Source organism: Ochlerotatus camptorhynchus, unplaced genomic scaffold, assembly GCF_037179485.1.
Source record: "Ochlerotatus camptorhynchus isolate MF236.1 unplaced genomic scaffold, CSIRO-AGI_Acam_v1.1 ptg000651l, whole genome shotgun sequence".
NCBI lineage: Eukaryota > Metazoa > Arthropoda > Insecta > Diptera > Culicidae > Ochlerotatus > Ochlerotatus camptorhynchus.
The window spans coordinates 128,714-141,352 of NW_027041130.1; the positions used below are offsets into that span (position 1 = coordinate 128,714).

The window sequence follows — 12,639 nt, forward strand, 5'->3', positions numbered from 1 at the left end:
TGCAAGATTTTCGAAAATCTTGAGACTTGAGGTAAGTAAGTATGCTGCAATTCGAGCTGCAGTTGATAAATATAATCAATTTTTCTGTTTTTTTTTCCTTTATTTTTTTCCGTCGATCTTGTTTTCCGTACTGAGTACCAATGCTCCCGACGCCAGGAAGGCAGCTCCCACATCTGGACCTTACATATCGACCCATCAACTCATGAACCGGGGGCTTTTATTTTATGCCTCAGAAATTCAATTACAATTTCTGCAATTTTGTTTCAAAAAGAAAACAAAACATAAAAACAATTGCCATATTATTTTTACATCAATAAACATATTATTATTTCTACTGCGTGAATTGTCAGACTTTATAAAATAAATATGATTGAATCAACAAGAAATCTCTTTTAAAAACAAACATATTTTAGTTGTTGACCCAGCTGCCAAATTTGACAGCTTACGTCAAAACCATGAAAGCTCTTATAAATTCTAAAAGATTTTCTTTTTGATTTAATAATCCATGGGTTTTTAGAAACAAAAATACTGGATTGTTGAAACAATAATGATTTCTTTTTGCAGCCAAAACAAAATGAAATTCTTATTGATTTTACGTCAAATATTATTACTTTTAAAATATGTTTTTTCTGCGTGTTGGTCGTTATTTTCTTTCATTCCTTCATCCAGACTTACACTTTTAACTTGTCGTTTTTTATCATTTCACTTGATAATGTTTTTTCCATTGCTACTAGTTCGTCATGAGCGGCTATGTTTCCAAATGTCTCCTCGTTGGATGCATGATGTTCTACGGTGTCCTAAATACATATATATGTTTGTATTTGATAATATCAAGTTATGTGTCGTTTGACTAAGAATTACCGATTTCACAAAATTTGAACACAATACAATATCATCTGTAGCAGGAACTTCATCACAGACAATTGATGAGGGAAGTTGGAGAATATCTGGGGAATCTTTAGAGGATGTCAAGTTCTTCTGCAATCCAAAATTTTCTTTACGTAAGTTGAAAACCAACATGATGTATCATACAATTACCTTTTTTGATCTTTTTGCAACCGGAGCACTTTTATTCAAACCAAAAAGTTTACTCATTCGAGGAGCACGGGAACGCTTCATTTTTTCGATTTAATTTCGACTTTAACCAAATCAAAACAAAGCCCGAGTTTTCGTTGCTACAAAATAATATTGATAAACGTTCAAACCATTTACCTTTCTATATAATAAAATTCGAAACCATTGGTCATATATTTTCTCTAACACGCAGAAAAAAATAATTTAAACCTAATAATATTTGACGTAAATTTAATAAGAATTTCATTTTGTTTTGGCTGCAAAATGAAATCATTATTATTTCAACAATCCAGTATCTTTGATTAAAAAACCCATGGATTGTTAAATCAAAAAGAAAATCTTTTCGAATTTACAAGAGCTTTTATGGTTTTGACGTAAGCTGTCAAATTTGGCAGCTGGGTCAACAAAAAATATGTTTTGTTTTTAAAAGAGATTTCTTGTTGATTCAATCATATTTATTTTATTAAGCCTAAAAATATACGCAGTAGAAATAAAAATATGTTTATTGATTCAATTTTTAATAATTTGCGATTATTTTTAGAATTTGTTTTCTATTTGTTACCAACAGAATTACAATGAAATTAAAAAAAAACTTTCTGAGGCATAAAATCTCTCCGGTTCATGAGTTGATGGGTCGATAGGTAGGGTCCAGGTGTGGGAGCGGCCTTCCTGGCGTTGGGAGCATTGGTACTCAGTACTGAAAATAAGATTGACGGAAAAAATCAAGGAAAAATAGAAAAACTGTTTATATTTTGCAACAGCAGCATACTTACTTGTCTCTAGAGCTGAATGAAACGAGAAATTTTTTGTTATTGTTTACATTTTTGTCTGGGTTTTCACGAGGGAATGGTTGGTAATTATTTTTGCATTTATGGCCCGGGGAATTGACACAACAAATAAATGTTAAATTAAAATTAACTTTTGCTGGCTTGATAATAGAATATTGTTATTTTTACAATAGTTGTAGTTGAAGAGTGGCTTATGAAAACAAAAAGAATCTTATTTTGAATTTATTTGAATAAATATTATCGAAACAATAAAATGCAATATAATTTCAACCGGAATTGTTTGTGTAAATACAAATAAAGTTTTTTTTGGTTCAATGCAAACAATTTTCTGTCCGTGAACGATACAAAATTTTACACTAACTTTATCGTGAACAGTTACACAAGAGGTTACACACTCACAGAAATCAGCCTCGTGATTAGTAAATATTCATACCATCAAACTTTAAATGAAAGATATTAAATGTGGTTTAACCATACAAACAATACTTTGAATATCCTCGTAGAGCTACCTATTTTACTCAATTTATAGGTAACCCAGTATTAGCGTGTATTGGCTTGAAACATCTTTGCTTTTGCGACGCCATTTCCCATTTTTTGTTCCAGAAGCTCACCGAAAGAGGAAGACTCGCTGCAAGATGCCGCCGAAACCTGCGCCGAAAAAGAAATGTGATCGCGTTAAAAAGCTGAATCAGCGTAAGTATAATTTAATTTCTACTCATTCTACCGGTAACAACACAAGTACTGGACCAAGTATTGAACGAAGACGAACACTTTTTTCTTACAGGTGAATCGCGTCCAAATTCATCAGAAAATGTGGATCCAAATGCTCGTTCAGCGCATTCGCTGAATTCGGTAATGATACAGGAAGAGGTGAGTTGTGAAGATTGTTTACAATGAATATTGATTCTGCAGACACTTTCGAAGCAATCGCGGACCTCTAGATTGTGATTCATTAATTCTCGCTTAAAAATTGAAAAGGGCCAATAATTTTTTTTAAGCAAACATTTGTAGGCCAGTTACTCGCTGACTGAAGTACGCCACGCAAACCAACAACATTATCGGGAGGGGTAGAGTTTCTCCTAGGAGCTGTTCACATATTACTTAACACTCTAAGGGGGGAGGGTCTGCCAAACTGTTACGGTCCATACAAGCATTTTAGAGTTCCCATACAAAATTTGTTACGTATGGGGAGAGGGGTCGAAATTTGTTAGCGTTAAGTAATATTTGAACGAGCCCCTACCCGATGGTGTCGTAGGTTTGCATGGGCGTAATTCGGTTGGCAAGTGAAGGGCCTACAAATGTTTTTTAACAAAAAAATGTTGGCCCTTTTCAATTGTTAAGCGAGAGTTGCCCTATCCGGATTAGACAAGATTTAATGGTGTTAAACATTTAGTAATACCAATCTGTTTTCTTTCTTTTCAGCATAAAAAGCTTCTCGCTAGTCAAGGAGAGCATCTTACCCAGGCGGGATACACTTTTGTTTCGGCAAATGATCCCCAAATCAACGATTCCCCAGATCCAGAATTGCAAGATCCGCTTGCTTCATCTACGATGGCGCTTGAGGATGAGCAGCAGTTGGATGACATTCACGAAGAAGAGGATAACCAAGTTAAACTGAAAGACGATACGCAAAAAAAAATCCCGGATGTCACAATGCAAGATTCAGCTTTAAATCTGTCCATGCATGCATCGCCAAAAGTAAGCACCAATCCAACGCCGGCGCCTGAAGTCGCTTGCAGAGTGACCGACCAGGAAGAAATGGAGGTGTTGCTTTTGCAACCTACGCATGACGGTGCAAGTGTTCCCCCACTTGTGGCAGATGCCTTGGCAGGCCCTTCTAGAGCTGTTGTTCCATGTTCTACAAATGCCGAAAGATCCCAAATCATATTGGTGAACATTGTGGAACATGATCCTGTCCCGGATGGTGAAGTTTTGACAAACAAATTGTGCGCCACATGCTTGCCACTAGCTGACCAAATGATTCAAGAGGCTAACAAGAAGGTTAAGGACACAGCCAAAGAAGTCAAAAGGCTTCGCAAAAGGACAGAAGAGGCTGAGCGAGCTAAAGTTCAGTCCGACGATCTGGCTCTATCTCTGTCACGAGAGTTACAGGATCTCAAGGAACAACAGAAGATTCCATCAGTAAGTATCGAAATGTAAAAATTTATATCATTATTTAGAACTTTTATCCTAAAACATAATTATTATTTATTCCAGATGAGATTCACAACGGAACCGGAAATATAAATATCTTATGAGAAGATTGTGGAGATCAATGATGAATCGTCAACCGACAGTCTGTTTGTAGCCAATTTGGCTATATTTTTCTTCGGAACCGAAAGACTGAAACGTACCGGCAAACCGACACCACGTTTCATAAATCTACAGAACCCTGATGGTTCGTTGATGTACCCCGCCAGGGAGCAAATCGACCCAAAGATTTTTAAGTTTATTCACGGTAACTTTTGTTTATTATCAATTGTACTTATTGTTTATTATCGATGAAAAACAAATATTTTTTTATTTTCAGAAAAGCTGACCGAACGCGTAGCTCTTCGGCTTGGAGTCCATAAGATGAAGGAAGTATCGTTTGTGGCAAATGAGCATTTCGTTCGAAAATTCATCGCCCAAAAAATAAGCAACATGAATAAGGCCACACGGTAACCGCAAAATACCCAATAATAACTACAAAGTAAGCATTTTCGAGGGAAACTGGGACTACCCATTAAATGAGTAAAATTTTACCCATTTATGAGTAATTACAACTACAAAAATAAGTAGTAAGTATTCATTTTTGAGTAACAAATACTCATAAATGGGTAATATGTTTACTCATTTAATGGGTAGTCCCAGTCTCCCTCGAAAATGCTTACTTTGTAGTCATTATTGGGTATTTTGCGGTTACCGTGCAATGCAAAACGCGTCCAAGATAAACCACAAGAAACTCTTCAATAGAAGCAGCAATTCTCGACTACACCATTGTTATGACCTTACATACTATTCCTTTCACTGCATTACTTTGTTAAAAGCGAAGTAGGGTACTTCTTCTTCTTCTTCGCATTTCAAGCTTATTGCATATCGCATATTAGCTTATTGCGTGCTCTCAACCTAGTGTTCCAGATGCACTTCCACAGTTATTAATTGAGAGCTTTCGATGCCTGTACCATTTTTGCATTGGTATAATTGTATGGCAAGTCTAATCATACTTCTATGCCCAGGGAAGTCGAGAAATTTTCCAACCCGGAAAATTCCTAGACCGGGACCGGGAATTGAACCCAGCCACCTCCAGCATGGTCTTGCTTTGTAGCTGCGCCTTTACCGACTGAGCTAAGGGAGGCCCCGAAGTAGGGTACAGAAACCCTAAATATTGTTAAGATTCATACTTTTTGCATTTCATACTTTATGCTACTTTAAACTAACGAAAACAAATCTAAAAAGTGCAAAATATTTTGTTCAAACGAGGTTAAGGGTTCTGAAACCCACATTTCTGTTAAGTTTCGTTCTGTTTTGTTAAATAAAACATCAATTTTTAAAATTATATCTATTTTTTTTATTATCCAGAGCTGAGAGAATAAAAAAAAACTGAATAGAACATTACAATGTATGGTTAGACCATTTTATAAAACCATTCATTTACTCTATTATCAATCTTCTCGATTTAATTGTTCAACCTCAAAAATAAATTAAAATGAATGGTTCAAAATTCCTTTTAAAATCACATACGAACATTAAACACAATGGTTATAAGCAGCTCTTTTCAGAACATTGAATGAATGGTTCAAGAAAGGTTCGCTGAAAAAATATGTATGAAAATTCTTCATTTTCAGTATAGTAATTATACTTAACAGCCTATTGATTTTATGGTTGACTCTCTTAAAACGATTTATGATATGGTTAAAATCATATTATCTATGGTTGGGTTATAGTTTGTAAACCATTGATGATATGGTAAGTTGGTGGAAGATAAACCATTCGTAGTATTGTTCAAGTATGTTTAGATTATATGCGGGTACCTCCGCGGCCTTTCATTTATTGAGAAGAGATTCTCTTCCTTCTTCTTTTTTTTATTGCGGTCAACCCGACTCGCATAACACGTGCTGTTTTTTTTTCAGTAAAGCTCATTTTCCATTGAGTTATTCCCGTCATGAGCAGGTCAGATTTTCTAATATTATTTGTGCCAGGTTCCTGCCAGTCCAATTATCCAGAATTGTACTCCTGGCAGGATCGCCAAAATGTGAGCACTGTACTTTAGACGGGAATAACTCAACACGCTGGAGTCTTACGTATAGCGCAGGGCGGACAACTGCATGTCTTACCTTGAGGTCGGTCAGCAATCGAAAGAGGGCGATGCAATGGATATTGCTGGCTTCTGGGCCTCGATGACGTGTTGCCAGTATTAATGCAATACGTTATTGAGGAGTGTTGCCAACATCCTAATTGAGCTACTCTTGTGACGAGGGGTAAATTGAGCCCACTCACAATAACTTCACTGTTTTACACTGACAGCTCGCTCCCATACAAAGTGTCACCAAGTGGGGGAGGTGGCTGTCAAATACGAACAATCGTCGCCTACCTCGCATAACTGGTTCCAAACGTAAAGAAGCCATAAGAAACCTACAGGGTTTGTTTACATTTGGAACCAATTTCATACAATTTCATGATATTGACTTGATTGAGCGAGCCTTGAGTTTCTGGAAATCATCGAGAGAAGTCATTGTTTACAAAAGCTGTTACGCCCTTATTTCAGCTCTATCTAGAAACATAGTGTAGTACTGAAATTTATACTAGAATGGGATACGTTTTTCGATATGATTGGGACCAATAGGCTAGTCAAGTAGTGAGCCAATATAAAATCGTTAGTTTCGAATTGATTGTTGCTACACACAAAGAACAAAAATTGTTATAATAAAAATTATTCACTTTTATTTTAAAAAGTTTGCAAAACTTCGTACCTTTAATAACGAAAATATTCAAAACAAAAGTAACATCTTTGGTTTGAAAGTTTTTCTTTCACTTATTAACTCATAAATTTAAAAGTTCATTTTTTAAAATAAAAGTTGTACAACTGTCAAACATACCACTTCTTAGCAATGTATTTGGCAGCACTGGACCTTTATTTGCCGCTAAATTTAGGCTGTGAACCATTTGCCGAGTTAAATTTAACTCGTGGTTAAAAGTGACATTTCGAAAGTTATTTTCTATGTTCGAAAATCCCCGTGCTGTTGATCGACCGGTTTTCCAGCCACAGTTGTCAAAATTTAACTTCTTGTCTGTCAGAAGTAACCACGCTCGGATAGCAGGGTTAATCGATAACTTTCCATCTGTCAAATTTTAACCAAAAGTTAAAATAATCCACCAAATGGTTCAGAGCCTTAGGCTGTGAACCATTTGCCGAGTTAAATTTAACTCGTGGTTAAAAGTGACATTTCGAAAGTTATTTTCTATGTTCGAAAATCCCTGTGCTGTCGATCAACCGGTTTTCGAGAAGAACTTAGCCAAGGTTGTCAAAATTTAACTTCTTGTCTGTCAGAAATTACCACGCTCGGATAGCAGGGTTAATCGATAACTTTCCATCTGTCAAATTTTAACCAAAAGTTAAAATAATCCACCAAATGGTTCAGAGCCTTAAAAACGCATGTTCCTGAACAATAAACAAAACTACAGATGGAAGCAACCGAGGAGAAAATTACTCTGAATTTACGGTAAAGTGTTCAGGATCATAGAAGTCATCAAGAAGTGGCCAACAATTTATTCTGCTCTTCATAAATCTGCCTGAATTCAACCAATGCGGTAAGTGTTGAGATCTTCGAATCGGAATCGATTTGACCACCTTGAGGCAAGACGAAACGACTGTTTTCATTCAAGCGTTCATACGAAAAATTATTCGTTTCGACTTCCACAATGAGGCCCCTGTTTTAGCTCTAACCATACAAATACTACTGCTTCTAGATTTGCATCATAACAATTATCTGAACAAGGACAACGTGACGAAAATGCTTCGCCATCTACCGAAGAAGAATCTGAAGCATGTCCCAACCTCTGCTGTTTATTCCCGGTTGGGCTCAAAACAGACGATGATTCCTACAGATCTGAGGCAAGCAGCAGAGATGCTTGAAGTATCTATCCGGATACGTACATATACGAATTTAGGATGATGTCAGTTATTAAAAACGTAAAACGCTTCGTCACATCATTGACCCTGATTGGTAAAAGTTCAACAATACAGTTACTTATTGCTAATTTACTTAGTTGAAACAAAATCTTTCAATTTGTTCTCTTTAGGTTTTCAAAACAAAAAATGGAAGATTAACCTGAGCCAATGGAAAAGAAATCGAAGATGGTTCAACGAATTACGATGGAAGCGGTAAGCAATTGGTAATATGAAGTTTCCCGATCCACACCAGACCAATGCTAATTGTCGGTCAGTAGCAAATGCAGAGTGCACATTCGTTTCGAGCCCACTGCAAGGTGGAGCCGCGCGTCTCGGGGGAAACCTTCCCAACGTCATCCGCCACCGACGAATATCTGTTCACTGTAGTTAGATTTGGCCTGAGTAGCCCTTGCTGAAGCTCAATGAAAAACAGAAATATAATACAAAATACTTTAAATAACTCGAAATAAACATTATTATTGGTTTTATTATTTTTAAGCATAAAAGCAATTGAATCAATAATTATTCATTTTTTAAATGACAATTTAAATAATTGGGATAAAATGTCCGTCTTTTGAATCAAAACTTTTGAAACGCCAATCTAAAAGCATTAGGTTTTCGATTTGACAGTGCTACAATTCAATTTGAAAGTTTCAACTTTTAAAATTAACAATAAAAAAAGCTTTTAATTTGAGAGCTGGCTGACTGTCGTTTTGAAAGCACACCGCTTTCTACCAAAAAGAACCAACGCAAACTTTTAATTCTACCAATGGTTTTTTTAATTTTATTAACGATTATTTTTTGTGTGTAATAAGGTGATGTTTGCAAATGTAATCATACTTATTTGAAATAGTTCCAGTGTACCAAAATTGATGAAATTTTGGGTTTGGTTTCCATTTTTAATGCAGATTACGAATATGCATTTTCCTCAATACCCTTAAATAAACCAATTGTTATGATTATGACTAAATAAGAACATCTGCACGCAGAAAAAAATATTTTAAACGTAATAATATTTGACGTAAAATCAATAAGAAATTCATTTTGTTTTGGCTGCAAAAAGAAATCATTATTGTTTCAACAATCCAGTATTTTTGTTTCTAAAAACCCATGGATTGTTAAATCAAAAAGAAAATCTTTTAGAATTTACAAGAGCTTTCATGGTTTTGACGTAAGCTGTCAAATTTGGCAGCTGGGTTAACAACAAAAATATGTTTGTTTTTAAAAGAGATTTCTTGTTGATTCAATCTGACAATTCACGCAGTAGAAATAAAAATGTGTTTATTGATGTAAAAATAATATGGCAATTTTTTTTATGTTTCGTTTTCATTTTGAAACAAAATTGCAGAAATTGTAATTGAATTTCTGCCCCCGGTTCATGAGTTGATGGGTCGATATGTAGGGTCCAGATGTGGGAGCTGCCTTCCTGGCGTCGGGAGCATTGGTACTCAGTACGGAAAACAAGATCGACGGAAAAAAATAAAGGAAAAAAAAAACAGAAAAATTGATTATATTTATTACCTGCAGCTCGAATTGCAGCATACTTACTTAACTCAAGTCTCAAGATTTTCGAAAATCTTGCACTTATTTCCCGAAATTTACAATTAAAAACAATACTTACGTGGAACGCGTAAGTATTGTTATTGTTTACATTTTTGTTCGGGTGAAAACGAGGGAATGGTTGGTATTTATTTTTGCTTTAATGGCCCAGAGAATGGACACAGCAAATAAATGCTAAATTAAAATTAACTATTGTTGGCTTAATAATAGAATATTGTTATTTTTACAATAGTTGCATTTGAAAAGTGGCTGATTAAAACAAAAAGAATCCTATTTTGAATTTATATGAATAAGTATTATTGAAACAACAAAAAGCAATATAATTTCAACTGGAATTGTTTGCTTAAATACAATTAAAGATTTTTTTGGTTCAATACAAACAATTTTCTGTCCGTGTGTGTCGTATTTTCAAAATTCTTCTGCTCAACTTCGTAATCAGACTTTTCTTCACTGTGATCGTTTACAGAATGATCTGCTCAAACCCCTTTCGTGTTCACGTTCTACCAACTTCCCCTCTTATAGTACGTTCAGACTACAGAGTTATAACATGTTATAGCGCTATCTTGATGGTGGTTTCTGTGTTGCAATTATTTGACAACCGTTATAACATGTTATAACTCTCCAGTCTGGACAGCGTTTTAAACGCTGTACAGACTGGAGAGTTATAACATGTTATAACGGTTGTCAAATAATTGCAACACAGGAACCACCATCAAGATAGCGCTATAACATGTTATAACTTTGTAGTCTGAACGTACTATTGGCGTTGACGGCGACTCTGTAGCTCTTTACTCCTATGAGAAAATCCATAAGCAAACGTCAGACCAACCGGTGAACACTCGTGTTTATTTCAGTTACCATGGAGACGTAATTTGTGATTAGCCCCGGTCCCTTTCAAATTGTATCATTATTTATGAACGGCCTTATATTTGAAATGACGTTTCACATTCATCTAGTGATGTCCGATTTTCATTCGAATAATCGTTTAATCGATTAACGAACCGAAAAGTAAACTATTTATAATCGGTTAGATCATGCCGATATAAGCATTAACATCTCCACAGGATCATCACCGATCGTTTCAAATATGTGCTGCACTCTCATTGGTGGAAAAATAGCAGCACAGCGAACAAAAAATAATCGATTAGTTGTTAATCGAGTAATTAAAAAATGGGACATCTCTGATTTTGGTGTGATTGTTTTGATAAAAATGAGCGCAAAATTTCATCTCTTCCGAGGGGGCAGCAAAACCACAAAATTACCTTGAATACGGGGGGTTCTCATTGGATGAAAGGGACCGTGAAAGAAGACACTAAAATAGAAAGTTTTTCTTCCGACAGTTTCATCTTAGTATTCATCTTTGGTCAGACTGTGCGTGAAACATGGCGAACTTTGTACTATCCATTCACTCCACCGAAAATTCTCATAAGAAACTGTCTATATTTGCTGGAAGAGAAAATTTTTCGACGGTGCCGTCAACGCGAATAATAGTACGTTCAAACTACAGAGTTACACGGACAGAAAATTGTTTGCATTGAACCAAAAAAATCTTTAATTGTATTTAAGCAAACAATTCCAGTTGAAATTATATTGCTTTTTGATGTTTCAATAATACTTATTCATATAAATTCAAAATAGGATTCTTTTTGTTTTAATCAGCCACTTTTCAAATGCAAGTATTGTAAAAATAACAATATTCTATTATTAAGCCAACAATAGTTAATTTTAATTTAGCATTTATTTGCTGTGTCCATTCTCTGGGCCATAGAGTTCTCTACCACGGTTAGTATTAGCAAAGATGAATACTAAGATGAAACTGTCGGAAGAAAAACTTTCTATTTTAGTGTCTTCTTTCACGGTCCCTTTCATCCAATGAGAACCCCCCGTATTCAAGGTAATTTTGTGGTTTTGCTGCCCCCTCGGAAGAGATGAAATTTTGCGCTCATTTTTATCAAAACAATCACACCAAAATCAGAGATGTCCCATTTTTTAATTACTCGATTAACAACTAATCGATTATTTTTTGTTCGCTGTGCTGCTATTTTTCCACCAATGAGAGTGCAGCACATATTTGAAACGATCGGTGATGATCCTGTGGAGATGTTAATGCTTATATCGGCATGATCTAACCGATTATAAATAGTTTACTTTTCGGTTCGTTAATCGATTAAACGATTATTCGAATGAAAATCGGACATCACTAGATGAATGTGAAACGTCATTTCAAATATAAGGCCGTTCATAAATAATGATACAATTTGAAAGGGACCGGGGATAATCACAAATTACGTCTCCATTGTAACTGAAATAAACACGAGTGTTCACCGGTTGTTATAACTCTGTAGTCTGAACGTGCTATAAAGCAAACGTTGTACACTCAAAAATATTACAAAACGAATATAGATTAAATTGTTTGCATTTTATGGGAAAAAGAACATCTGGGTTCTTTTCGGAGCTTCGTGCTGGTGCAGAGCTTCATCCCGGTTGATTACTACTGCGCCTGTAATCTGCTGGGCAGCTAGCATGCGTGAGCACGAGTTCATCATAATAAACATCGAAATGGTAAGTATTTTTTAAATAATATTCATAAAAATAAAATTATTCAAAACCCCTCCTGAGACAATTTTAATTTTAATTTGAAAACAATAATATTTACAATAAATAAAATAAGGAAGCGAAACATACATTCTCTTGAATAAACCGTATCTATTCATTGTATGTATATTTCGATTTTATACTATGGCACGCATAAACCATTTTTATACTAAGGCTGTGTTCCATTTGGCGAATTTTCACTTAAACTTGACAGATGGAAAATTTCCAAATAAACCTGCTATTCCAGCAGACTTATATCTGACAGACAAGGAATCAATTTTGACACACACCTTCTCGAAAATTGGCCGATCAACAACAGAGGGATTTTCGAACATTATAATTTAGTTTCGAAGTGTCAAATTTAAGTGAAAATTCACCAAATGGACCACAGCCTAAGTTTGCATTCTTTCACTTTATACCGACCTTTGCGTCGGTACGGAGAGTTGCGATTTAGCGTAACTTTTATACTAT

General features: G+C 35.3%; 1 protein-coding gene and 2 long non-coding RNA genes across 3 annotated transcripts; 2 read left to right on the top strand and 1 right to left on the bottom strand.

Annotated features, from left to right (window-relative positions):
• Positions 1-681: 681 nt before the first annotated feature.
• Positions 682-1,188, bottom strand: LOC135714482 (uncharacterized). Its single transcript, XR_010518834.1, has 3 exons — positions 1,039-1,188; positions 862-978; positions 682-797 (listed from the first exon to the last, which is right to left on the bottom strand). It is a non-coding gene; the product is annotated as an uncharacterized LOC135714482 (long non-coding RNA).
• A 1,286-nt stretch (positions 1,189-2,474) lies between these two features.
• On the top strand, positions 2,475-3,928 carry LOC135714478 (uncharacterized). The gene is made up of 4 exons (XM_065237854.1): positions 2,475-2,555; positions 2,647-2,732; positions 3,285-3,892; positions 3,925-3,928. Exons 1-4 carry the CDS (start codon positions 2,498-2,500, stop codon positions 3,926-3,928), a joined length of 756 nt encoding a protein of 251 aa, XP_065093926.1. The 5' UTR covers positions 2,475-2,497.
• A 12-nt stretch (positions 3,929-3,940) lies between these two features.
• On the top strand, positions 3,941-4,569 carry LOC135714480 (uncharacterized). The gene is made up of 3 exons (XR_010518833.1): positions 3,941-4,004; positions 4,080-4,320; positions 4,393-4,569. It is a non-coding gene; the product is annotated as an uncharacterized LOC135714480 (long non-coding RNA).
• The last annotated feature ends 8,070 nt before the right edge of the window (positions 4,570-12,639 follow it).